The 24,616-nt window shown below is 43.2% G+C and overlaps 1 protein-coding gene across 1 annotated transcript in view; it reads left to right on the forward strand.

Moving 5' to 3' along the window:
- The window catches only part of LOC107121246 (semaphorin-3C-like), a 60,280-nt gene that overhangs the window by 20,311 nt on the left and 15,353 nt on the right, over positions 1-24,616 (forward strand). The window contains exons 3-6 of the mRNA XM_015424130.1: positions 6,312-6,400; positions 9,143-9,184; positions 12,537-12,694; positions 22,468-22,535. Of these exons, the coding sequence (XP_015279616.1) occupies positions 6,312-6,400; positions 9,143-9,184; positions 12,537-12,694; positions 22,468-22,535 (357 nt within the window). The remainder of the gene's footprint in view (positions 1-6,311; positions 6,401-9,142; positions 9,185-12,536; positions 12,695-22,467; positions 22,536-24,616) is intronic.

Genomic DNA, 24,616 nt, shown 5'->3' on the forward strand with positions numbered 1-24,616 from the left:
ACACACTACTTGCAGATCACCTAGCAAGAACATGCAATCATCTTTTGGACACAGGGAAAATGCCACCCTCTTGGAGGGAATCTCATATAATAACTATTCCTAAAGATAATAACAGCTGAGATTCTCCTTCCTCCTACAGACTTATTGCATTACTGAACTGTGATGCAAAGATCTTTGCAAAAGTCATGGCAAACAGGTTACAAAAGATCATCCCAGACTACATAATCCATGATCAAACAGGGTTTATTCCCAAAAGAACAATGATGGACAACATTCGTCACACTTTGAATTTAATCTCTCACTGTAAAGAACGAAAGGAAGAATCACTACTGCTGACAATCGACTTAGAAAAAGCATTTGATAGCGTAGAGATAACGTATTTAAAGCAATTGTTGAAGGCAATGAACTTTGGAGACAAATTCCTAACCACTATCAGGACTTTATATGCTAATCCAATAGCAAGGATTCAAACTAACGACATTCTAGGCAGAGTTATTGCAGTGCAACAGGGCACAAGACAAGGCTGCCCAATGTCGCCTTTGCTTTTCGCCTTAGCAATCGAACCTATGGCTAAGGTGATCAGAGACAATCCTAACATAAAAGGCATTCAAATAGGCACCATCTCCCGTACAGTTAGCCTATATGCTGATGATTTAGTCATTTTTCTTACTGACCCGGAATCATCTCTACAAGAGCTACATTTTTTTTCAAAGACTCAAGCTTTATTTGGTTTAAAAATAAATCTAGGAAAATCAAAAATAATCCCTATTAATATCAATCCAAGTACAAAGAGAAATATTCAAACAAAGTTCTCATACAAATGGTCATACTCTCCCTGGAGATACTTAGGGATTCAGATCCCTCCAGACCTGAAGGATACAGTCTCTTCTAACCTACAAACAATTCTCCAACAGTCTAAAAACCAGATGAAACATTGGAACTCTATGGGTCTCTCCTGGGCTGACAGGATCAGCATCATTAAAAGCCTAATATTACTGAAATTTTTATTCATTTTAAGAGCACTACCTGTCCAGATAACAAAGAATGACTTAACAAAATGGCAAAATGCTTTTCTTCAATTCTTCTGGTGCTACAAGAAAACCAGAATCAAATTTACAACTTTAAAGCACTCGACAAGGACAGGACGTTTGGACTTTCCGGATTTGTCCTTATATTATGAAGCCATACAGCTATCCTCCATAGTAAGAATATTAACAACAGACACCCCTCCTACGTGACAATATATAGAAGAAACCAAATGTGGCTCAATACCACTATCTGATCTAATTTGGCAACAACCCAGAGAAAGACCAACGAAATCCATGATAAACCCTTATCTTACTGCGGCCCTAGAAATCTTAGGATAGGCGCAAGGCATCACTGATACCCGGAAAATCACTCCTAATGTCATATCTCAACCAAGAATGGTTCCCCCCGGGAAAGGAGGAAAGAACGTTTAGAAAATGGAAACTAGCTAGACTTACTCATTTAATAGACCTCACTGACAACGGTATCCCACTTACCAAAGTGGCTTTGGAAGAGAAAGTCAGAGAGCAGATTCCCTGGTTCCAATACCTCCTGGTTCAACACCTACTACAAGACCGGCTTTCCAGCAAAACACCTTTACCATCTTTTTCGAATTTTGAACTACTAATTAAACACAGAAACAGAGATACCAAAGGATCAGGGCCGGCCCGCTCACTAGGCGAACTAGACATTCACCTAGAGCGGGCTGATCATCAGGGCGCCATACCTCACCCAGACCGCCCCCCCTGCCAAAAGCCTACATTAGTTTGCTCTGGAGCCATCCCTTCCTGAGCAAAGATGAAAATGTGTGAGCTGGAGGCTTAGAGGGAACACTTCCCTCTCCCACCGCCATCCACTCGAAGCGACGAGCAATGAGGAGCTGGGCAGGAAAGGGAACCACTTGGCTCAGCGAGGAAGGGGTGGAGGAGGGAGGGAGAAGAGAGGAGTGGAGTCAGGGGGGAGAAGGAAAGCGCGAAGCAGCCATGGCGCCTGACGAGAGCAGAAGGGGGCGGCCCCAGGCAGTGTGTGCTGCTGGCGGCGCCTTTTAAACAGCGACACACCTTGTCTGTACACCCTGGGACCAGATCGGGGGGGGGGGCGCTGTAGTCATCTCTATGCCTCTTGCACAGCTGCTTTCTCCTGCTCTCAGGATCCTGAGCCCCATCTCAAACGATGCCCCGCTATGAGCTGGCTTTGATCGTGAAAGCCATGCAAAGGGTGTGTGAGAGTGGGCATGAGGGAGGCCCTCGTCTTGCTGCCCCTTGTCCTTGCTGCCTTCCTCTCGGTTGCTCCTGCCTCTGCCTTTCCTCACTCCTGCGGTCTCCAGGGCTCCTCCCTTCCCACATTTCCTTTCCAGTGGGCTGCCCCAGCTTCGCTTCTCACCATTCCTCTGTCTGTTGGGTTGATCCCTTCTGGACGACACAGCCCGGTTGCAGAGAATTGCCAGCAAGAGCACCAGGGTCCGTGCTAAGTTGTGGAATCTTGTGAGCAAAAATTCTATTTTGTGAGCTATTGGCATTAAAGTTGTGAGCGATTGACTTAGTTGCTGCATACATTAGTTTGCTCTGGAGTCATCCCTTCCTGAGCTAAGATGAAAATGTATGAGCTGGAGGCTTAGAGGGAACACTGCTCTTCAGATACAGGTAACATCTAGCAAGTGTTTTGGGTAGTACAGGAGACATAAGACTCCCCCCTCCGAGGTAAATATGGGTTGCTGTATTATCTCTGGTGAAACAGGTCTTACAGGTTTTCTCCACTGCTTCAAATTCCTGCAGGACATGCTTGATAACAGTGAAACAAAAGAAATGGATACGCACCTTACCAGCCTTATTACCTCTGTTGTTGCATCTTCAGTTGTAACATCTTGCAGTAGGGAAATTATTGTAGTGAGTACACAATACATACTAATCATTCAAAAACTCTCACTCTGTTTGGGCTTGGGCAAGGGAGAGCTTTTGGCTTCCCTCCTGCAGGATTTTGCCACCAGAAATGGTACCAGGGTGGGGGGCTGACTGTCCCTTCCTCAGGCTCCATGTGCTATGGACATGTGCCAGAAGAAGGGGCAAACAGGCCCCCCAACATCATTTCTGGTGGTAAAAATGCCATGGAAGGGAAGCCCGAAACCATTTTCTTCCCTTCTTATGTTTGGGGTTTGTTTGTTTTTTTGGATTTTTTCATATGTATAAGTGTGTGTGCCCCTGAAAGTTATGGTGACCTCTGGTTACTGACCCCTACTGGGGGCCTGGAGGATATTCAGAGAGGTATAAATAAAACATGAATAAAGCCTGCCCCCGTCTCCCAACTGCTGGCATTCCAAGGAGGTCTCCCATCCAAGTATTTAGTGTGCCATCTTCTGCAGACACAGCTTGGGCAGCTTCTAAGGGCAGAGATGCTTTGCAAGGTTATGTCCCAGAGAGCACATCAAGCTTTTTTTAGAGGCAGAAGAAAAGGTTTCTGTTTTTTCAGGCTTCTCAGAATTAAGACATGAGGCTTTTGAGATGTTTGGTGGGGAACAGATGTGCCCAAACAGTTGTACACGGCATGCAGATCTTTTCCCCATCTGTTAGCATTTTCAAAATGGATCCTAAAATGCAGTTGTTTGAAAATTTGTGGGTGCACTGGGGGGGGGGAGGCACCAGAAGGTATCCTCGCCTAGTCTGCAAAAAAAAAGCTGGGGCCGGCCCTGCAAAGGATTAATATCAAAAATCTATACAATTCTAAACACAGAATTGAAATATAATGTCCTGAATTCACAACTCCAATGGAAGGACGATTGCCAAAACAGGATACAACCAGAAGACTGGAAAGAAATCTGGAGTTCACCTAGTTTATCCTTGAAGATTTTCTGCATTAGACTGAATACTTTTAAAACATTAAACCGCTGGTACCTAACGCCAGCAAGATTACACAGGATTAACCCAAAAATTAACAAATACTGCTGAAAAAACTGTGGCCAAATAGGCAACTTCCTACACTGTTGGTGGTCTTGTCCATACGTTCAGCAGTTCTGGACCCAAGTCCTCTTACAAATCTCAGTTATTACAGGATACAACGTACCTGCATTACCAGAGACAGTGTTGCTAGATGTATTCCCGAAAACCTGTAAAGGAAACATAACAATTATATTAATATCTACTTTATTAGCAATAGCTAGAATAACACTTGCACAGAAATTGAAATAAAAATCTATTCCTACCTTGTCATATTGGCAAAATAAAATATGGGAACATTTTGTTCATGGTAAAATAGTGAACTGACAAATGTACTGGAACACTAACTCCTATCAGAAAATATTCCAAGCTATATGGTTCCCAGTAGTTCAATACCTTGCAGAGGGAGAAATTATCCCCAAAAACAAACAATATCAGGAGTTACTGTATTTCTGATTTACAGAGGCAGGCACTCGAGATCATAATGGTGAAACAGTATATGTATGCTGTACGTTTTGTTAATGCCATAGTTAAAGTTCAGCTAACCAAATCAATGTGTTATTTACGTGAAAGCTTGTTGATGTACTGTATTGAAACAATAAAAATTTAAATAATAAAAAAGCTCCTGAGTAAACTTAGTAGTCATGGGGCAAAAGGGCAGTCCTCCCATGAGTCAGAAACTACTTAAATGCAGGTAGCCAAGAGTAGGAGTAAATGGGCAGTTCTTACCCTGAAGGGAAGTAAGTGGTGAGTTCCCTAACAAATTGCTATTTGTAAATGGTCTGGGGTAAAGATTGAGCTCTTCTTACCATTTGCTCTATAGGAGCAGAATGTATACCCCCAGCTCACACACAGCTCTGTTTACTTGGCAGCAGGTAGTTAGTCAGAGAAGTAAGAGGCAGAGAGGAAAGGAAAAGAAACGAAGATCCCTCAGTGTGAAAACAGTGGGGTTGGGTGTCTTTGGTGCCTGCTTACTCAGGGCTGTGAGTGAGCCACCACCTGTCCCTCTGCTACAGACAGACAGACTGGCTCAGCCAGAGGGTTCCTCGACTGAGGACCCACACCAAACCTCCCCTTTAGTGGGAGTTTTGCACACCTGACCCCAGCTGGGGCGGTATCTGGTGAGTTCAGGGCTCTGAGCCACCACCTGTCCCTCTGCTACAGCCAGGCAGAGGGGCTCAGCCAGAGGGTTCCTTGGCTAAGGATCTGCACAGTCCCCATCAGTGGGAGTCTTTTTGAACACCTGTCCCCCGCTGGTGAGGTGTCCGGGGGGCTCGGGGCTCTGAGCCTCCACCTGTCCCTCTGCTACAGCCAGGCAGAGGAGCTCACCCTCCTGCCTAATTGTCAACACCCCTCTTTGCCATGATGGTGAGAGTAGGGGACAGGGGTGCTCATTGCAGTCCACCCTCCATTCTACAGGCCCCATCCCTGTGGAACATCCTGCCAGCCCACTGGTGCCCAGCTGTACTGGGGTGTCACCAGGGGTCTCAGAGGCAGAGCCTGTTTTCCCGATGTGTTCTTGGCAGTGGACTCGGAGGCAGAAGAGCTATTAGCGCTGCCAAAACCAGAGCAGCTGCTAAAACTGTTTGGAAGGAGAAATCTGACAGTGGTGAATTAGGGGGCGGTGGGGAAACATCCAGCTCTTCCACATCCCAACTCCTTGGGGCAGCTCCCACCTTGTAAGCTTTGCAGTAGCATCCAGCTTGCCATTGCATGAATAAGAATACTGGACTTCAGGGACTGTTGATGTATTCCATCATGGCTGTTCTTATGTTCCCTGAAGAACAGAATGCTGGGCCAATTACCATATTAATTTTTATATGTTGAAATATTATTAAAAATCACATGTTGCATGATATGTGCTTACTCAGGGAAACCTTTTCTGTGACCAAATTACCCACGTTAACCGATTTAATAGAATTCCAGAATGGAATTGGGAATTGTAATGCATATTTGCAGACATGGGTTTGTATAGCAGCCTGCCTGTGCAGGAAAGGCGAGTTATAAATAGAAAACAATATAAATAATAATAAATACATTATGTACTGGATTAATCTTTGTAAATGTGTTCAGTTAAAGGAAATTTGTTTGCATCTTAGGAAATCACAAGTCTTTTGTTAGATAAGAAGAAAAAAGGTACAATACGAGATGTTCTCCATTGTAAAAATTGTGTGTGTGTGCACAGCTTGCATGTGCCTGATCTCTGAACCTTTGCCCCCGTTCTTTGTGTGTTTTGGCATCTCCCCTATTCTTTTCTCTGTTATGCAATTTTCTCTACTGTGGTCTTCCCAACTGTTCTGATCTCATTTTATTTTTCATTCTGTGTTTCCTTCTCCCACTCTTTCTCTGTTCCAGACCAAGGCACAGTTCAGAAGGTTGTAGTCCTGCCCAGCAATTCCACAGCAAGCGGCGAGGTCATATTAGAAGAACTGGAAGTTTTCCAGGTGTGTCTTGCTCACACTGATTCTTCTCACTTCTGTGTGTTCACTTGCATAGACAATTCTGATCTAAAGGAGCTTGGCTTAAGTTGAAATGGCTTTGATAGAAGAGCGATGGAACTTTTAGAAGACTGTAACCTTTTTATTGTGAAACAATATCCTTAAATGTATTTAATATGCATTTAAATGGCTTACTGTTTCTTATGTTGTCATCCTGACTTAAAGGATTTCAGTAACTGCTTCTTTTTCCATGTTGCGATGGCTGCCAGAAGTAAGAGCTTTCTCTCACTTGTGATGGCTTGCAGTAGGACACCAAATTCTCTTGCTTTTTGGTTATCCGATAAGCTCATTGACGCCCAGCTATTGATCTCAAGCGAAACAGCCTTGTTTATGCTTTCCTATAATTTTCTAAATCTCAGGTTTTACTGGTATTGGAAAGCCATACGCCTGAATCAGCCTAACCTGCAAAGATGGATGAATAATTGTGAAGGAAAAGCCACCAAATGTCCTGTCAGTCTTTTTGCTAAATCCCTCTGTAACTGCATATAAAGATTAGAAAAGCAGCCATGTTGCAAAAACAATGGACTCTTTCACATTCTCATTTTTGTTGTTTGTGTGTCCCTGTTGCTTCAGATTTTTTTTTCCTTTTCTGAATGTGTTTTGCTCCCTCTAGTGGTCAATGTAATATTACATCACTGTATGTCCAGCATATTCCCCTGCAGTTTATGCTGGACATACAGCAATGTAATACCAAATTGACTACTAGAGGGAGCTTGCAATTCGTGCTTCACTCCATCTAAAAAATCAAGGGATCAAAATGTGCGCGGAAAAGAAAGAAAACCTGAAGCAATTGGGATAGTCAAGCAATGAAAATTAAAATGTGGAAGAGCCCAGTGAGTCATCTTGTACTTCAAAGGCTGTGTCCCAATGAATGCATTATTCCACCACATGTCAGGCGTTCTTTCCTAGTTGCTTGAAGTACTGAGAAGCAGTGGAGCTTCCCATCCACAGTCTGTGAGGCAAGAGGAACTTACTGGTTTACCGCTGGCTCTCTCCCACTCTTTCACAGTCCACCCTTCCTTTCCACCTATCACCAGAAGTTGGGCTATCTTTATAAATATGGCTGTGCTCATGTGAAAAGTAGCCACAGGTCAGCCGGGTTCTGACTGTTAAGAATTCTAAAAGGGTCTTCAAAGACAAGCAGAGAAAAACATAGATGGGATCAAAGAGCCACTGACAGCCTTCTCCCTGATCCCCCCTCCCCAACCAGTGTCTAAAAGGCAAACAAAGACAAAAAATGTCAGAGAAAGGTGGCTATCAGCTGTAGGATTCCCTCCATCTGCTTTTGTCTGGGGTAGTTTTCAGAAATATTAACTGTTAGAACCTGGGGTAGCCAAGAGCTTTGCTGAGACAGCCACCGTGTCATCTGACAGAAGCCAAATAGCCTGATTGTCACACCAAACAGTGAACAGCTGTTAGTGCTGAGGACAGATGTGGAGAGGCAAAAGTGGTGCTAACTGCTCCTCAGTGTTTCTCCTGAGAGAGTGTAAGGCAAGCACTAGAAAGCCTCTCTTGACTTATTAATTGTCTGGGATTCTGGTCAATGGGAGAGATCCTCACCCATCAGCATTCTAAACAGACATCCTAGAGATGTGACATGAACCAGCATTAACTAATTTATTGCAGCATAAGCTTTTGTATGTGAAAATCCGATGAAGTAGACTCGGAGCTGGTTCTCCAGCCAAGCCAGCCAAGCCACTGCTTGGGGCTACATGCTGAGGAGGGTGCTAAATCACCTTAGTGCCATGGAGCATCCATGTAGTGGAGCATTCATTGAGAGACTAACAGCAACTGGAAGATGCTAGATCATCCAGAAATTGACTGGTGGCCCACCCATGTGCTTTGGTCTACCTTTGGCCCCTCCCTGGTCTATTCTGGTCCAAATGTTCTGTGTAGCTAGATGCAGTAAAACCAGATTTGCCATAACTTCATTTTTCTCTTGTGATTATTCTCCTTAATCCACGAGTGTCAGAAGAATGAGTTACACTGTTTTCCCATTATCATGATTTTTTTAAAAAAAATTGAGGAAATGTTAGCTTTGTCATTTAACATAACATGCCTATTAACACTTCCGAGTGCCCTTTTACCCAACAAAGGGGGAAAGCAGCATTCTAGCCGGCTTGATGTGTCATTTGGATAAGTCAAACTCAAAACAAAATGTCAAGTGGGCCAGCACTTCATTTTTAACACTGACATTTAGCAGTGATAATCTAAAACTGTGGCACCAAACCGCATTCAGTGCTGGGTGTCGGGTGCAGAAAATATTAGATATTCCCTTCATTCTGCTTACAGGCTAATTAAATATGAGCTGTGAGACAAAATGCTGCATGGTATCATCTCCCAAACATAAATACAGGGATTTGTGACAAAAATGAAAGAGACAGTTTGAAGGGGGCGAGCAGCCTGTCTTCATTGGTGATGTGGCTCTTAAAGGGCTGTTCCTCTCAGACTGTCTAGACCACGCAAGTGTTTGTGTTGAGGAGTTTAATGCAATCACATCACAGGGTTCACACATACGGCATAGTGACTGAGACGATTTAGAGATGTCAAACACTGTGCAGCCCCTGAGAATGATGACGTGTGAATTGTATCTCCGTAAGAACATACCATTATATTTAGGTTACTGTAATTGTAACATAGTCAAAAATATGAGAATATCGAAGTATAACTCTCTTTTTTGCCTTGCAGAATAATGCACCTATAACAACAATGGCCATTTCATCTAAAAAGGTAAAAAAAAAAAAAAAAAAAGTATTACTTAGTTAACAAGTGGGGACCCACAAGGAACTTCTGGAAACAGCCATCCCATTCACTCATGTTTGCTCAATCCTCACTCCCACACCCCTCTCTCTCTCTGCCTTCCCCACGCCTTCTCTTAGTTTATGTCTCTGTCTTTCTCTATCTTTCTCCCTCCTCCACACCTCTTGTCACTTTCTCTCTCACTTTCTCCCTCTTACTCCATCCCCATCTCATCTCCCCCCCCATTCCGCTTTCTTTCTCTCCTCCCCCCCCCCATCAATTACTTGGATCATGCCTGCTGCTGGATTGTCCTGGACTCATGGGGGCTGTCTGCAGTTGCTGGGGGGGGGGGGTGCCTCTCATGGCCCACTTTACCCAGCCTGCCACACCATCAGTCCTGTTCTGGCCAGGGTGACTCTGGACCCATCTGCCCAGTTCCCTCACCAGGGCCTGTGCCTGCCTGTTGTGACCTGGCAGCAGGAGAAGACCACCTTGCATCAATGGCTACCAGACTGGGTCACCTGGCTTTTGCAGCACGCACAGGAGGCCACCTGATGGCAACTCCACCGCAGTGAGCCAGACAGTCCTGTCACCGCCTGCTCCCTCACAGGAGTCCACACCGTCCTCTTGTGAGCAGTGGTGGAAGAAGGCTGCCTGGCATCAGTGGCAGCCACAGAGGGCTGCCTAGTATCGGCAGCACATCAACCTCATACAGTCTAGTGGCAGAAGAAGGCCACGTGGTGTTGGCTGCAGCCACAGAGGGCTGCCCACGGTTCCATCACCTCTGTGCCTCAGAGGCTGCTGAGGAGAGGGAACAATGGTGGGACTCACGGTGGCAGTGGCACTTCTTCCGCCCCCCCCGCCCCCGCCCTCCCACACACACACACCAGATCCTCTGCCCTCGTTGTTGCTGCCTCATCGCCTCAGAGGAGAGGCAGGACTGGCAGCAGTGGCAGTTCTGCACAAGCAGAGATTGTAACACACACACCCATCCATGTTGGGTACTTTTTAATTTTTTTGCATAACTCTATGTTTGTAGAAAAACCTCCTTTCTCTCCACCTGACCCTGATCCACAAATTTATGTATCCACAGATTAGGGTGTAGTTGGCTATTAGGATATATGCTGCTCAGCAGTCAGGATTGGTTTCAGTACAATATATGCCGACATGTATCATTTTCAGTGATTTTATCATAATTTCTTTTCTATCCTATCACAATCATTGAAGGAGATTTTAATAATTCTCTATGGGTAAACCATATTAAGTCTGTAGCAGCAAAATAAAGAGGGATTCATTGACACCTTAAAGACTAACAAAATTTATTCTACCATCAGCTTTTTCAGTCAGAGCTTACTTCATCAGATGTATGAAGCACAGTATAAATGTATCTGTTGATCTCAGCTCTGACTCATGAAAACTGATGCTGGTATAAATTTTGTTGATCTTCAAGGTGCCATTGGTCATCTTTATTTTGCTGGAAGATTGTACCATATCCTTGTGAGAGAGTGACCTGCCCAATTAAATTTACTTAGGGTGTTTCCACATGGGTTATTTGCGTCCAATTCATTGCTGTTGGAAAGTGGTTTTTTTCCCCTTGCTTTGTGCATCTCCCAGGCATTTCCTAGCTTTTCTCCAATATTTCTCAAACTGCTTTGCTCCAGAGTTTTGGCAAACATTGCAGCAAGTCCAGGTGGCTACAATATGGGTGGAAAAAATCAGATTTTCCTAATCCCACCTGCACAGCAGCCATTTTTCCTGGGGTAGCTCTTCTCCCTACTGCTGAGGGTTTTCATTTTTATTTTTCAATTGATGATTTAATAGCATTACAGCACAATATGCATCAGGTTCTCTGAATTCCCAGCTTTCATTTTTTAAAAAGTAAATCTCTAGTCTCTTTCCTAGAGCAGATATATGGAAAAAAGCACGCCTCAGCAGCAAAAATGGGATAGAACTCAGAGAATCTAATACATATTTTGTTATTGCAGTATATCAATATAACACTATTATATAACCAATTGAAAAAACTAGCAGGGAAACTTACTATTTGGAGGCCCTGTCTTCACTGCACTGTATTAGCAGCTGCAACAGCAACAGAAAAGCTACATAAGCACGTGGAAAACTTCTTAGTTACTTCATTTAAATTCTGCTTTTCTGATAACTACCTCTCACATTGGTTTCCATCAATCAAGCGACAAGACCCTTGTTTGTTCCCTTAGCTTTATAAGTTAAAAATAAAAGACTCACAAGAGAAAGGGAGTAGAAAGGAAAGATAGAAGGGAGAGATCAGTCTAGCAGGAGCAGCATTTACATCCAGTTGTGCACAAGATGATCTGCCCTTGCTGGTGTTCTCCCTGAGATGGATGGCTCATTGCCTTCCAACTAAAGCCGAAGCTTCATAACAAAGTGGAGTCTTTTCCAAAGCCGAAGCTTCATAACAAAGTGGAGTCTTTTCCAAAGCCAAATTCATCTCTTTCTTATAGACCACCTTATACACACTGGATTAAGAGTATTAATGACACCCAATCCAGCCAATAATAAACACTGCTACCACCAACGGGAAAGTTAAAGCAAATGCTTGAATCTCTGTCCCTAAAATCAGTGCAACCTGAAAACGTCTGTACATACAGGTCATGGAATAAATCTGTGTAGCCATTCCAGACAAGATGACATTTTTGGCCCATGTGTTCCCCCCCAAAAAAAACACTTTCAGGGACTCAATATGGGTTCAGGGGGCAGTGAAGGGTACAAGTGGCATACGTTATGTCCCTTTCCTCCTTCCGTGCTTCTTGCCCCAGCAGTTCTGCCAGCTGCCCAGGAGGACCTTGCCTCAGTTGTTTGGGTGGAGAATAACGCTGCATATCTAGCAAAATGGTCTACTGTGCTGCTGTTCGGTCCATACACTGGAGGTTACTTACTCCTGACATTCAGTCCTAAATGTGTAGTGGCATGTTACCATAATACAATTGCCCAAATAGTACTATAGACATAGCAAAAATTGTTCTCCTTCGTCTTCTTAGAAAGCAAGGAAAATGCCCAGGAAGAAGCAAGATATCAGATTACTAAGCTCTCTTTATGATCGAATGAAACAATGAACTCCAATGTCCAAAAAGCATTAATATCTTCCCTAAGTATTTCCTCACAGGAAGGTATAATATTATCCCCATATTAACCTGAGGGACCCCTCTGTTTGTTTTGGACGTCAACCTGTTAGTTGCTCACTTCTTGGTTTCTTCATTAATTCCATATGAATGGGAGAGCTTAGGCATCTTTTAGCTGCATCCTGTCCACGTTCTCTTTCTAATCTCAGCTCCTGAAATAAATCTCTCTGTTTCCTTTTAAACAGCAACAGTTGTACGTGAGCTCGGATGAAGGGGTGACTCAAGTTTCCTTGCACCGCTGCCATATCTACGGGACAGCGTGTGCCGATTGTTGCCTTGCTAGAGACCCGTACTGTGCTTGGGATGGCAATTCCTGCTCCAGGTTCTACCCAACAGGGAAAAGGTATGTATAAATTAGTGGGATGAGATTTGCAAGTCTAGATTTAACCTCAAATTCATTTGCTGGGAGTGAAATATGTTATTGGAAGGACATTTTCACTGTTATCTTTTCTGTTGGCATGGTGTAGCTACCAAGTGTATCTGCTAATTACTTAGCAGTGGTCAAACTTTCAGTGGTCAAACTGCTTCACTCACATCATCTCAGTAAAGCAGCCCTGAGTTCTTCTCCAGTTTAGATCACTAGACAGAAGCTTACTTCTTTCCCCTCCACCTTGACTGGTTTTGTCAGCAATACTGATAGGGTTGCCAGCTCTCAGCTGGGGCGGGGGGATCTCCCGCTTTTACAACTGATCTCCAGCTGCCAGAGATAGCTCCCCTGGAGAAAATGGCTGCTCTGAAGGGTGGACTCTATGGCATTGTACCAGGCTAAGGCCCCCTCCCCTTCCCAAATCCCACCTTCTCCTCTCCAAAGTCTCCAGGCATTTTCCAACCCAGACTTGGCAACCCTGATGCACCCTGGGCAATGTAGTCCTCAAAAGAAATTTTCACATTTCCCCATTGGATTAAAATCCTTAATGTTGTGGTACAGGATGAGCACCAATGTACCTGTACATCTCCCAAACTAAGTTTGAGAAGGAAACAAGTATTGGTATGACATTTTTTTCTCTTTTTAAGATGGTTAAAATTTATAATTTATCCTATTATTCAGGAAGGGGGTAACATTCTTTCTTCATCTTCATTTATTTGTGACCTAGGTGGGTAGTAGTCCCCTGCTGGGATTTATTGTGGCAGTTGTAGAGGAAATAGTCAATTTTGTGTGCCTTCCCTCAGGAATTCAGGGAATATCCCTCAAGTAATCTGTAGTAGTACTTTTAAACTATTTGACATTATGTCATCATTTCATTTAAGCCATTATTTGGTTTCACGAAGAAAATAATCTTTATTTTTCCTGTGAAGGTTTACATTGACAGATAAATAAGTTTTAGAAATAACAAATGGGAACCTGAAAGGACTTGCTGGAAGCATATCATTTCTCCTCCCCCACTATTTCCTCTTTCCCGCTTTTGAAAGGGGAAAGTGATCTCTGTCATCTGGAGAGCAGTTGTAATTCTGGGTGATTTCTAGCCCCCATGTGGAAGTTGTCAACCCTAGTTCCCCATGGAAAAAATGGCTGCTTTGGAGGGTGGAGTCTATGGCATTATACCCTTCTGATGTCCTTTCCCTCCTCAAACCCCACCTCCAAATCTACAGGAATTTCCTAACCTGTAGTTGGAACCCTATCTCCTTCCCACCCTATAGCCTACCTACCTTTGTCTGTCCCTCTGTCTAAAGCTTTCCCTCTCCACCCCAGTTGTGTGGTGCCACAGTTCCCTGCCCCATTTTCTCCTTCTCAGCCATTCACCAACCTACATTGTGTCTGTCTCCCATCTTCAGCTATATTTATTATTTATTTACTTCATTGATACCCTGCCTCTCTCCACAGTGCAGACCAAAGCAGCATATACTGTTTTCTCTTTTTTATTCACACAACATCTCTGTGAAGTAGATTAGGCTGAAAGTATGTGACTGGTCCAAAATCACCCAGTGAGCTTCCACAGCAAGATGGGGATCTGAAACTGGGTTCCCCAGACCCTACTCTGAAGCTCTAATCACTATACCACACTGGCTTTTATAAGGTGGCTTCTGTTGAACAATAGCAATCAATCAAACCTAGCTCAGTCATACAAGTCAAATGGTATCAAGTCACTCAAAAGTTGTTACCAAGCCTCCAGGTGGTACCTGGAGACATTCCAGAATTACAACTGAACTCCAACAACAGTTCCTCTGGAGAAAATGGCTGCTTTGGAGGTTCGACCCAAGGCATTATATCCAGCTTAGGCTTCTCCCTTTCCCCAACCCTGTCCTTCTCAGGCTCAATTACAAAATCTCCAGGAATTTCCCAACATGGAGTTGGCAAACCTAGTCAGGCCTGTCCCTAATGAGTCTTCCTTCAAAGGCCTGAGAATGGTCCTGCTCTCTCCACTGCCTTTTAGTCATTGAAGCCCAGTCTAGAATACTGTTGTTGCCTAGAACAGCAACAGAGGGAATCCCTTGCTTAAAACTACAGGCACTCCTTTTATCGTTTTTGGATTTTTTAAAACCTCTAATTTATTTTGTTTAGATTTCACATTTTCCTGCAAACCTAGGGCCCTTTTCAGGTTTGTAGAAAGATCTGTCTTGCCTGTTCAGAGCTTCAGTCACTGGATGTATGTATCCAAAGCTTGTCCGACTTTGCCATTAGAATATAAGACATGATTGTTTCTCTATTGAAAGGAATCAAGTCAAAGGTTTTTTTTTAATATACTCTTCTCAGCGTTGTAATGGCCAATTTTGTTTTCCTTCAGGGCTGCAGTGCAAACCAACTTTGTACATAACAGTGAAATCCCTCCTGTTGAAACACAAAAATATCTGCTCTGTTTCTTGTGTTGTCATTCTACAATGCAATGGGGGGGAACACCCCCAACCTGCCGATCACTCGTAAACTGTAACCACTGACACCAAGAGGAAAAGACAGGCATAATCCTTGTAAGCCCCATTGATCTTTAAAGGAGAGGTGAATGTTCCCTCTTCTAGTTTGCCCTAGAGAATGAAAGTAAAACAATATAAGATAGGGAAGCAGAATGAGTATTAGCATTTCATGTAAGGAAGCACATTCTAATAAATTAAAAGAAAGATGTCCTAGACAGCTAAATCTAATAAATTAAAAGAAAGATGTCCTAGACAGCTAAACAATGGATGTTAAAACATGTATAATAAAAAGATCAGACCAGCATAAAAGAATCATCCAAATCTTGATTTTTGGAAAAAGAACTTGGGGAAAGGCAGAGCTGGCCTTTCAAACACTAAAGATGTCTGAAATTGTATTGCAGCTCTTCCTATATATTTGGTGTATCTTTGATAGAAGTTTAATTAGGGTTTTATTCAGGGGTCATTTCGTAGAAAAAGAGGTGCAGGAGCTCATTTGCATAACTCATTTGCATATGCCACACTCCCTGACACAGGGCAGGCATGTTTAGAATGCCTTTCTCTCCCTTCCCCATGTGGGGAAGGGAAAGAAACGCATTTGAATCCCCCCCCTTCCCTGAGGCATTTAAATCCCCCCCTTCCCTGGCTGCGGGGTACCTAGAGAACATTGGGCAGGGAACCCAGGCATTTAAATCCCCCCTTCCCCCGAGTCTCTCTGCAGAGCGGAGAGGCTCAGGGGAAAGACGGCAGGGGGCTCTGTAGGGCCAGAAATGGCGGGGGGCGCCCTGGGCTCCTTTCTGCCAGAGCACCGCTCTGCCGCACTCCGGCAGGAAACAACCCCTGGTTTGATTGCTTTTAACTTCTTGTTACCCGCCTCGCATCCCAGATTTTTGGAAGAAACGTGAACTTACAAATTTTAAAATAAATATCCAAAAAAGTATGTATCTGTGCATCCCTATACTTGACATTATGTGGGAAAGCCCATGACACTGCCAGTGGTTATGGAATTTTCCAAGGCCTTCTTAAACTTATAATTAGGGTCACAAAAAGCAAGCTATTTGCCGGGTTTTTTTTTTTTGGCAAAATATGTTGGTTTACAAGGTGCAATTCCAAACAGAGCTCTAGTGTTTGGCAGGAGGGTCATGACTTGCTAGCCCTAAGCAGAGGCTTTTCCCTATGTATTATTTCATTTTTTGTGGGCCTATATTGCATCTTTTTTTTCTGCATGTATTTTGCTCCCTTTAGTCGTTGCTTTGATATTTCATTGCTATATCACTGGTTTATTCCTAATGATCTTAAAAGTTCAGGAAATAAATCAGAGATGCAATTTTGATGCGACCACTAGAGGGAGCAAAACATATGAGGAAAAGGGGAGAATAATGCAATATGGGCACACAAGTCACAAAAATAAGAAGTGCAGAAAAGTCCCAAGAAGTAAAAGAGGTGGTTTACAGGGCCATCCAAAATGGTTGCGCCCTTCTAAGTCCACTGAAGTCAATAGGCTTAGAAGCAAAGTTCCTCTTGAGTTGTGCTAGGGAATGATGGAGCACAAAATTTTAGCTGACTGCTCAGGGATTTTAGCCTCAGCCCACCAGTGAACTGAGAAAGCATTTTCCCCTCCATTGGAAACAATGGAAAATGGGTGCACCTCCTTCAGGGGCCCATAGAATTGAACCCCCTGGCCCAGTCTTTTTAAAACTTGGGGGGGTTGAGGAGAGGCACGAGCAGCTATGCTGAAAATTTGGTGCCTCTGCCAAACAAACCCCAAGCCCCAGATACCCTGGATCAATTCTCCATTATAGCCTATTGATTATAATGGTCCCCATAGGCTATAATGGAGCCAGAAAAAATGGGGGGGGGGGTTGCAAACCTTTATTATGCTTTTCAGTATGATTTGTAAGCTGCCTTGAGTCACAAGGAAAAGTGGGATATACATATTTGAATCAATAAGTAGTTTGGCAGGTTGATAACATTTAAGCAACTTCATGTTTGTTAGGTTTGTTAGATTAGGCAGGGTTCTGACAGTGATTGTTTCACTTCTGTTATACTTGACCTCTAATGCTGGTTGTAATATTTCACTAAAAAACCAAAGTAGACTGCAAGAGTCCCCCCCCCCCCAAGTGCTGGTATGTTTTCTAAGGCGCAGGGCAATGATTCCAGACCAGGTCTACCAATATAGTGGACTGGGGTGGGTAGACCAGTTCTCCAGTGGCCAGGTGTACAAATATAGTGGAAAGGGGCAGGTAGACCTGTTCTCCAGAGGTCAGGTCTACCAATACAGTGGAAAGGGTTGGGCAGACCTGTTCTCCAGAGGCCAGGTCAACCAATATAGTAGACTGGGGTGGGTAGACCAGTTCTCCAGTGGCCAGGTGTACAAATATAGTGGAAAGGGGCAGGTAGACCTGTTCTCTGAAGGCTTGGTCTACCTCCATAGAGGACAACATTTTCTGTAATGAAATTTGACTTGATTCTGTTTTCTCTTATACTGTTTAAATTAGTCTTAAAATATAGTTTAAATATAGTTTAAAATAATTTGTTTTGACATTTTTACAAGGTTATGGAAATAATCTAAAAAACTAATGTATGTGATATTCAAATATAGACTTGCTCACAATTTTAATGCTATTAGTTTTTCCACTCACATGGTAGAATTTTTGTTCACAGCACTGGGGAGCTTAGAGGAAACATTGCTTAGAAGGGTGTAACTCTGCTTCAGATGGCACTGTTAGTGAGTCCCTGATGGGCCACCGTACATGGCTGGTGAGCTGTATTTGGTGTTTCAAACGTGCATTTCTGCCCCTCTTCCACACCCACCTAAGACACTAGGAAAAGTCCAACCTAATCTCAAATGTACGATAATAAGATTTGTACTATACATCCTTTAATTTTTAAAAAATGTGGATGACAATAGCTGACTGCATTCATCAACATGAAATTCTGTTTTGTGCAAATACATTTTTAGACGTTCCTAAAAGGCCAGGTCAAAATTCAGATCCAATGTCTACTCCTGAGCAGTTTTAGAAAGCATGGTACAGAGCTAGAGCACCTTAGAGACCAGCAAGATTTTTGGCATGTAAAGTATTACTGGACTCAAATGTAGCTGTTCTACTGCAGACCAACTTGACTCTTCTCTGAAATTACCCTCATGTGAGGCAACCAGTTATTAGAATCCTTTGTGGTTCGATGAGGCTCTGTTTGTTCTGGAAAGGGATGACAACAGGATGGCAATTGCATCTGCTAAGTGTAACATAGGTGTGTGAATTTGGCCTGGTCAAAAGTTTACAAACTTCTGGGGATTGCTTAATATTTCCATCATGTTGGCAGACAAACACATCTCCCTGGGATAATGGTCTGTTTATCCTTTGCTTTTTATAGTAGAAAAAAAATCATGCATACAGATTGAAGTCTGGTTTTCCTATGTTTAGAAAATAGTTTATTCCTTTATCTTTTAAAAAAACCAGATTATGATTGAGAAAACATTGACAATGGGAGCCAAGTCAAGCCCCCGAGTCTAGACAGCCGTAACTCTTTCTACAGGCTGCATTTGCTCAGCCTTGTTATTTCCCTGCCTTTTGGATTCCTACAAAATTTCATTTCCCAAACAAGACATCAAAGTATCTGATAATGTCCTGTATCCAAAATATGCCCACAGTACATCCTCAGCTGAATGTTTCTACTCAGGGGTCATTTCGTAGAAAAAGAGCTAGGGGAACTCATTAGCATAACTCATTAGCATATGCCACACCCCCTGACATCAGGGGCCCAGCGGTGGACCTGCAAGGCCAGCGGGAGTGCGAGGAAGCCCCACCAAGACCCTCCCTGGCCCCAGGCAGGCAGGGGTGGGGAGAGGCGGGGAGGAAGCAACTTACCCTCCCTCTTCTCCTGCCTCCTCCTGGCTGAATGAGGGCTGGAAGCGGGGTGGCCGGAAGCAGGGGGCGGGGCTTCATCATGTGCCCTGCCCCCTGCACCTCACCCGGGGGAACTGCGTTCCCCCGCGTTCCCCCCCGAAATGACCTCTGTTTCTACTTCTTTGTATAGGATATAGGCCCCTATAAACTGCCCACTTTGAGTCAGCAAAGGAGTTTTGAAAGAGCAAACAAGCAGTGACAGAATTTATAACAGTCTGAATCTCATAGAAACGTCTTTTTCCCCCTTGGTTAGGGTGTGTCTTGAGACAGACAAACAAAGTCAAGTGTTGGCATCAGCATCGAAAGCTGAGTGGTTGCAAAGTGAAAGTGCTATTTCTGAATTGCTCCGTTTGCTTTCCTAACACAAAGTGGAGTAATTCTTGCCTTCTGTTGGGATGTTTTACAAACTGAGGTGCCTGACTCCTGATGGAGTTGTCTTATTGGAGGACCACCCTGGAGGAAAGAAAGTATATTTTGCCCAAATATTTTCACTCCCCCATTCCAGCAATACTGGAGTGGAATTCTGTGGAAGTGCTGAGAATTCTGCTAGGGATCCGTTAAGGACTGTCCATCACTCCAGTTTTGAACATTTTCTGAGGGAGACAAAGGAGAACCAGTTACACTTTTGCCTGTGTAAGTGTGTGGACAATGCAGGTTGACTGCAGCCAGAATCTAAGCAGTTACTTACAGTGCTGATATTTCTAAGGACATTGTTGGAACAGCATGCAATCTGAAAATTGCTTCAAAGACCATCTGCATCATTGCTGCTCACCAACTAGGAATGTACAATGCAGCTACTGGGGGGGGGGGTATCTAGGGTCAGCCACTTGGCTACTACCCAAGTTCCAGAAATTTTCAATGTTTTCAGTTTTCTGATCCTATTACAATGTCCTGATCTGTGGCAGATGTGATTAGCATTTATAATTTCTTGAAACCAGCCTGAGAAATTCAGTCATCTTCCTGCTGAGGCTTCCCACATAATATTAACTATTTTACACTTACACAATAATCTAATGCATACAAAGTGTAATCTTAAATTCCACTTCTTCAACTTGCAAGCTTTAAATTTGTGCAAAGGGGCATTGTGTCACAATTGCAGGACATAGGAGCCAACATTTTATTCTGCTACTTGCAGCAGAACAGCATGTTTGTGATGAGTTCTCTTCCAGTCTTCTGGAACATTGTCCACTCCCTTTTGCGATATTGGCTCTGTGCTTCTGCACCCAACTCCACACTATGGGTTGCTGTTGGCAGGAGTGGGGAAAGACTCCTGGGCAAACATCATAGTCATAGGATAAGAGAACAAGTCCTCTGAAGCTGAAGAGTGAGATATTCATGATAGACAAGTCCTTTTACATTTTGGAAATTGGCTAAAAACAGAAAGCAGAAACTAGGAATAAATGGTCAATTCTCATAATAGAGGGATGTGAGCAGCAGGATTCTTCAGGGATCTGTGCTGGGACTGGTCCTTACTAAATTATTTATCAATGACCTGGAGCTAGGGGCGAGTAGTGAGATAACCAAGTTTGTGAATGACACTAAATTATTTAGGATACTTAAAACAAAAACTGCAAAGAACTCCAAAGGGATCTCTCCAAGCTGGGGAATGGCCATTAAAATGGCAAATATGATTCAGTGTGAGCATGTGTAAAGTGATTTGTATTGGAACAAAAAATCCCAACTGCACATGTACACTGGTGGGATTTGAGGTGACAGTGAAAGACCAAGAAAGGGATCTTGGTATGGTAGTGAATAGCTCGATGAAAACATCAACCCAGTGTGCAACAGCTGTGAAAGTGGCAAATTCCATGCCAGTCATAATTAGAAAATGTATAGAGGATAAATCTGCCCTTATAGAAATCTATGGTAAGACCACACTTGAAATATTGTGTGCAATTCTGGTCACTGCATCTGAAAAAAGATTTTAGAGCTTGAAAAGATGCAGAAAATGGCATCTAAAATTATCAGGGTGTTACCCAAAGAGGCAGTCTCCTATTTAATTGAGGGAAATTAGTTTTAAAAGAGACAAAGCAAGAAAGGAGGTGTCTGACTGCTAACAGAGGCTAGAGCATCTGCCTTATAAGGATTAGTGAACACACTTAGGGCTGGTTAACTTAGAAAAAAAGGTGAGAAAGGGGAGACATGATAGAGGTCTATAGAATTATGCATGATGTAGAGAGGGTGGCAGGGAGAAGATTTTCTCTTTCTCATAATATTAGAACCTGGGGTCATCCACTGAACTGAAGTGTGGGATATTCAGGATAAACAAAAGGAAGTACTTCTTCACACATGTGGTGATGACTGACAACATGAAAGGCTTTAAAAGGGCAGTGGACAAATCCATGGAGGACGGGGCTATCAATAACTACTAGTCATAATGGCCACTATCTACTCCCTCCAGTACCAGAGGCTGTATGCCTCTTTATATCAGTTGCTGGGGAGCACAGTCGGGAGGATGCTATTGCAGTCCTCCTTCTCATGGGCTTCCTAGAGGCATGACTAGCCACTGTACAAACAAAATGTTGGACTTGATGGGCCCCTGGTCGGATCCAGCATGGATGGCTCTTTTTATGTTCTGAAATACATTGTGGTGATACCACAACATAGGATAAGTGGCCCTCCATATTATGGCAGAGAGAAGGTGAACTGGACATAGGATGCTGTTTTGAGAGGCATCCCTGTGTCTCCATCACCAAGCCATTACACCATCCATTGAGTATCTCCCATTAATCAGCGAAGCACCAGCTAGAGAAACAATGGAGATATTTGCAGTTCTCAAGTGCAGCATAAGTCACAATGGTTGCCTTCAGTGGGTTAAAATGTGGGTACTGTTCCCATTCAGAATAGCAGAGGTTGTCTAATGCCAAAGAAAATATTTTTGCTCAGAACTTCAGTGTTACATGAAAAGCCTAAGTAAACAGCCTGAGCTACAGCTACAGCTCCAAGGATGAAATTGGAAGAGCAGCAATGTTGATGTATGTATTATGGGTAAAGAACACAGTTCTGTAGGTCCATTGCCATTCCCCTTCTCCAAACACAAAGTTTTGTAGTAATCTCTGAAAAATGAGAGCACTGGAATTATCTAATGCCAGATGTCTGGATGAAATAGAAATCACTTTCACCTTTTCTGGTACAGGGTCATGTAGAGTCACTTGGAAGGTCCAACCCTGATCTATTTGAAGTCACGATAACTTTAATGATAGTGGTTTTCTTCTATAGAGCTAATTGTTTATAGTAATTGTTTATAGAAAGTTGGTTGACATCATTGTTTCTCCTGGTGAGTAGTGCTTTTTATATATGCATTAGCTATTTTGAAGTATTTTTTTTCTATTTTGTCTCTTCCCCTATCCTCTCAACATTTTAGGAGAAGCCGTAGACAAGATGTGAGGCATGGAAACCCTGTGACTCAATGCCGAGGATTTAATCTAAAAGGTACAGTGAATTAAAAGAAGGTTCGGCTAGAAAAACATGTGGTCATCCTTTTAAGTGAATCATACTATTTGTGAGTCATTGACTGGTTAAAGAGCATCCATGTATTTTTAACATTTATACTTCCTTTTTGCGTGCTGTGTTTATTTGTGGGATTTAGTGTAGGTTTCTTTTTTAAATTAATCTAAAAGTGAATACCTTGATCTTAAGTCTAGCCGTGCCTACAATAACAGCTTGAGGTAGCATCACAATATGGAAAACCAAGATACAGAAAATTGCTGAAGTACAGGAATTTTGGTTGGAACAGCAAGCATACTACCATATATTTCATTTTCAAGATTCTCAGTAAGAAATATATTCTAAGTAATTGTGGGTGAGAGAAAAGAAACTGGTTCAGGCCACCTAAGCATTAGGGCTTCATACCAGAATGTTAATATTATCAATCAAAAATTCTCTTTATATGGGGTTTGGACCCGTTTAGAGGCAATGCAGGCCAGGTTGTGATGTCAGTCTTCTCCCTTGTTTCTGATGGCTTGGAGCCTGCCAAGACCCTTGAGTACATTGATGCTCTTATGGAGTGGTGTACCCAGGGCTCTTTTTGTAGAAAAAGCCCAGCAGGAACTCATAAGCATAGTAGGCCACACCCAACAGCAGGAACTCATTAGCATATTGGGCCACACCCCTGACATAACAGCTCATTAGCACATTAGGCTGCACCCCCATGTTACCAGAAGTGTGGTCATCCAGCCACACCCACCTTTTGCTTGTTATTCTGTTTACCTTGTTTGTTGTCAAAACCCAGGGCTTTTTTTGTAGCAGGAACTCCTTTGCATGTTAGGCCATACACCCCTAATGTAGCCAATCCTAATGAGCTTCTGCTGTTGGGTGTGGCCTATTATGCTAATGAGTTCCTGCTGGGCGTGGCCAATTTGGGAGCCAGCCAGAACTCCGTTCCTGTGCGTTCCTGCCCAAAAATAGCCCTGGGTGTACCTAACCTATTTGGCTCCTGTAGTGGATCATTTTTAACACCGCCTTCTGTTGTTGTTTTTTTGCCACCAACTCTCAGCTGACTCACAGCAGCCTCATAGGGGTTTCAAGGCAAGAGACCTTCAGAGATGGTTTGCCATTGCCGGCCTCCACATTGGCTCTGCTTAACTACTGAGATCTGACAAGATCAGGCTAGGCTGGGGCTTTCCAGGTCAGGGCCCCTCCTCTACGGCCCAAAATAATTTTCATTAATAATCATGAAATAAAATTAATAATCATAACGGCCAGAAAATAGATTACAGTGGGTAGCTGTATTGGTCTGAAGCAGCAGAACAGAGTTTGGGACTTTGTATTCAATGGCTGGAAAAGAAAAAACAGTGAAAAATTTATTGTATTTAATTTGCATATATGACCAATCCAGTAAAAAAAAAATTCAACAGGCTGTTCCATCACGAGAGCCAGCATGGTGTAGTGCTTAAAGCGTTGGACTAGAATCTGGGAAATCCAGGTGCAGACCCCCACTCATGCCATGGAAGGTTGCTAGGTGACCTTGGGCCAGTCAGTTCAGTTCAAAGTTTATTGCATGTAGCCAATGGCCATCACAATATAAAAGACAGAAAACAGTACAAAGATTGGCAATACATTTAGAAGAAAATTAAAATATATAGATGAAGTATGAGTATAAGTTTTAAAATCAGGTTTCTCAAATAGCACATTCTGAAAGTACAGTCATTCCGTAGCCTTATCTCTAATTTTCCTTGCAGCATGAGCATAGAATGCCATTCTATAGGAGATAGTGGGATTGACGTCTGAAGAAGAGATTGGATTTATACCCCGCCCTTCACTTGGAGTCTCAGAGCGGCTTACAAACTCCTTACCCTTACCCTCCCCACAACAGACACCCTGTGAGGTGGGTGAGGCTGAGAGAACTCTGACACAAACTGCTCTTTTTCAAGGACACCTGTGCCAGAGCTTGTGACTCACCCAAGGTCACATTAGCAGGTGCAAGTGGAGGAGAGGGGAATCAAACCCGGTTCTCCCAGATTAGAGTCCGCACACTTAACCACTACACCAAACAGGCTCTCAGAGAGCAAAAG

This window comes from Gekko japonicus, unplaced genomic scaffold, assembly GCF_001447785.1.
Source record: "Gekko japonicus isolate JY-2015 unplaced genomic scaffold, Gekko_japonicus_V1.1 scaffold1260, whole genome shotgun sequence".
Classification (NCBI taxonomy): Eukaryota; Metazoa; Chordata; class Lepidosauria; order Squamata; family Gekkonidae; genus Gekko; species Gekko japonicus.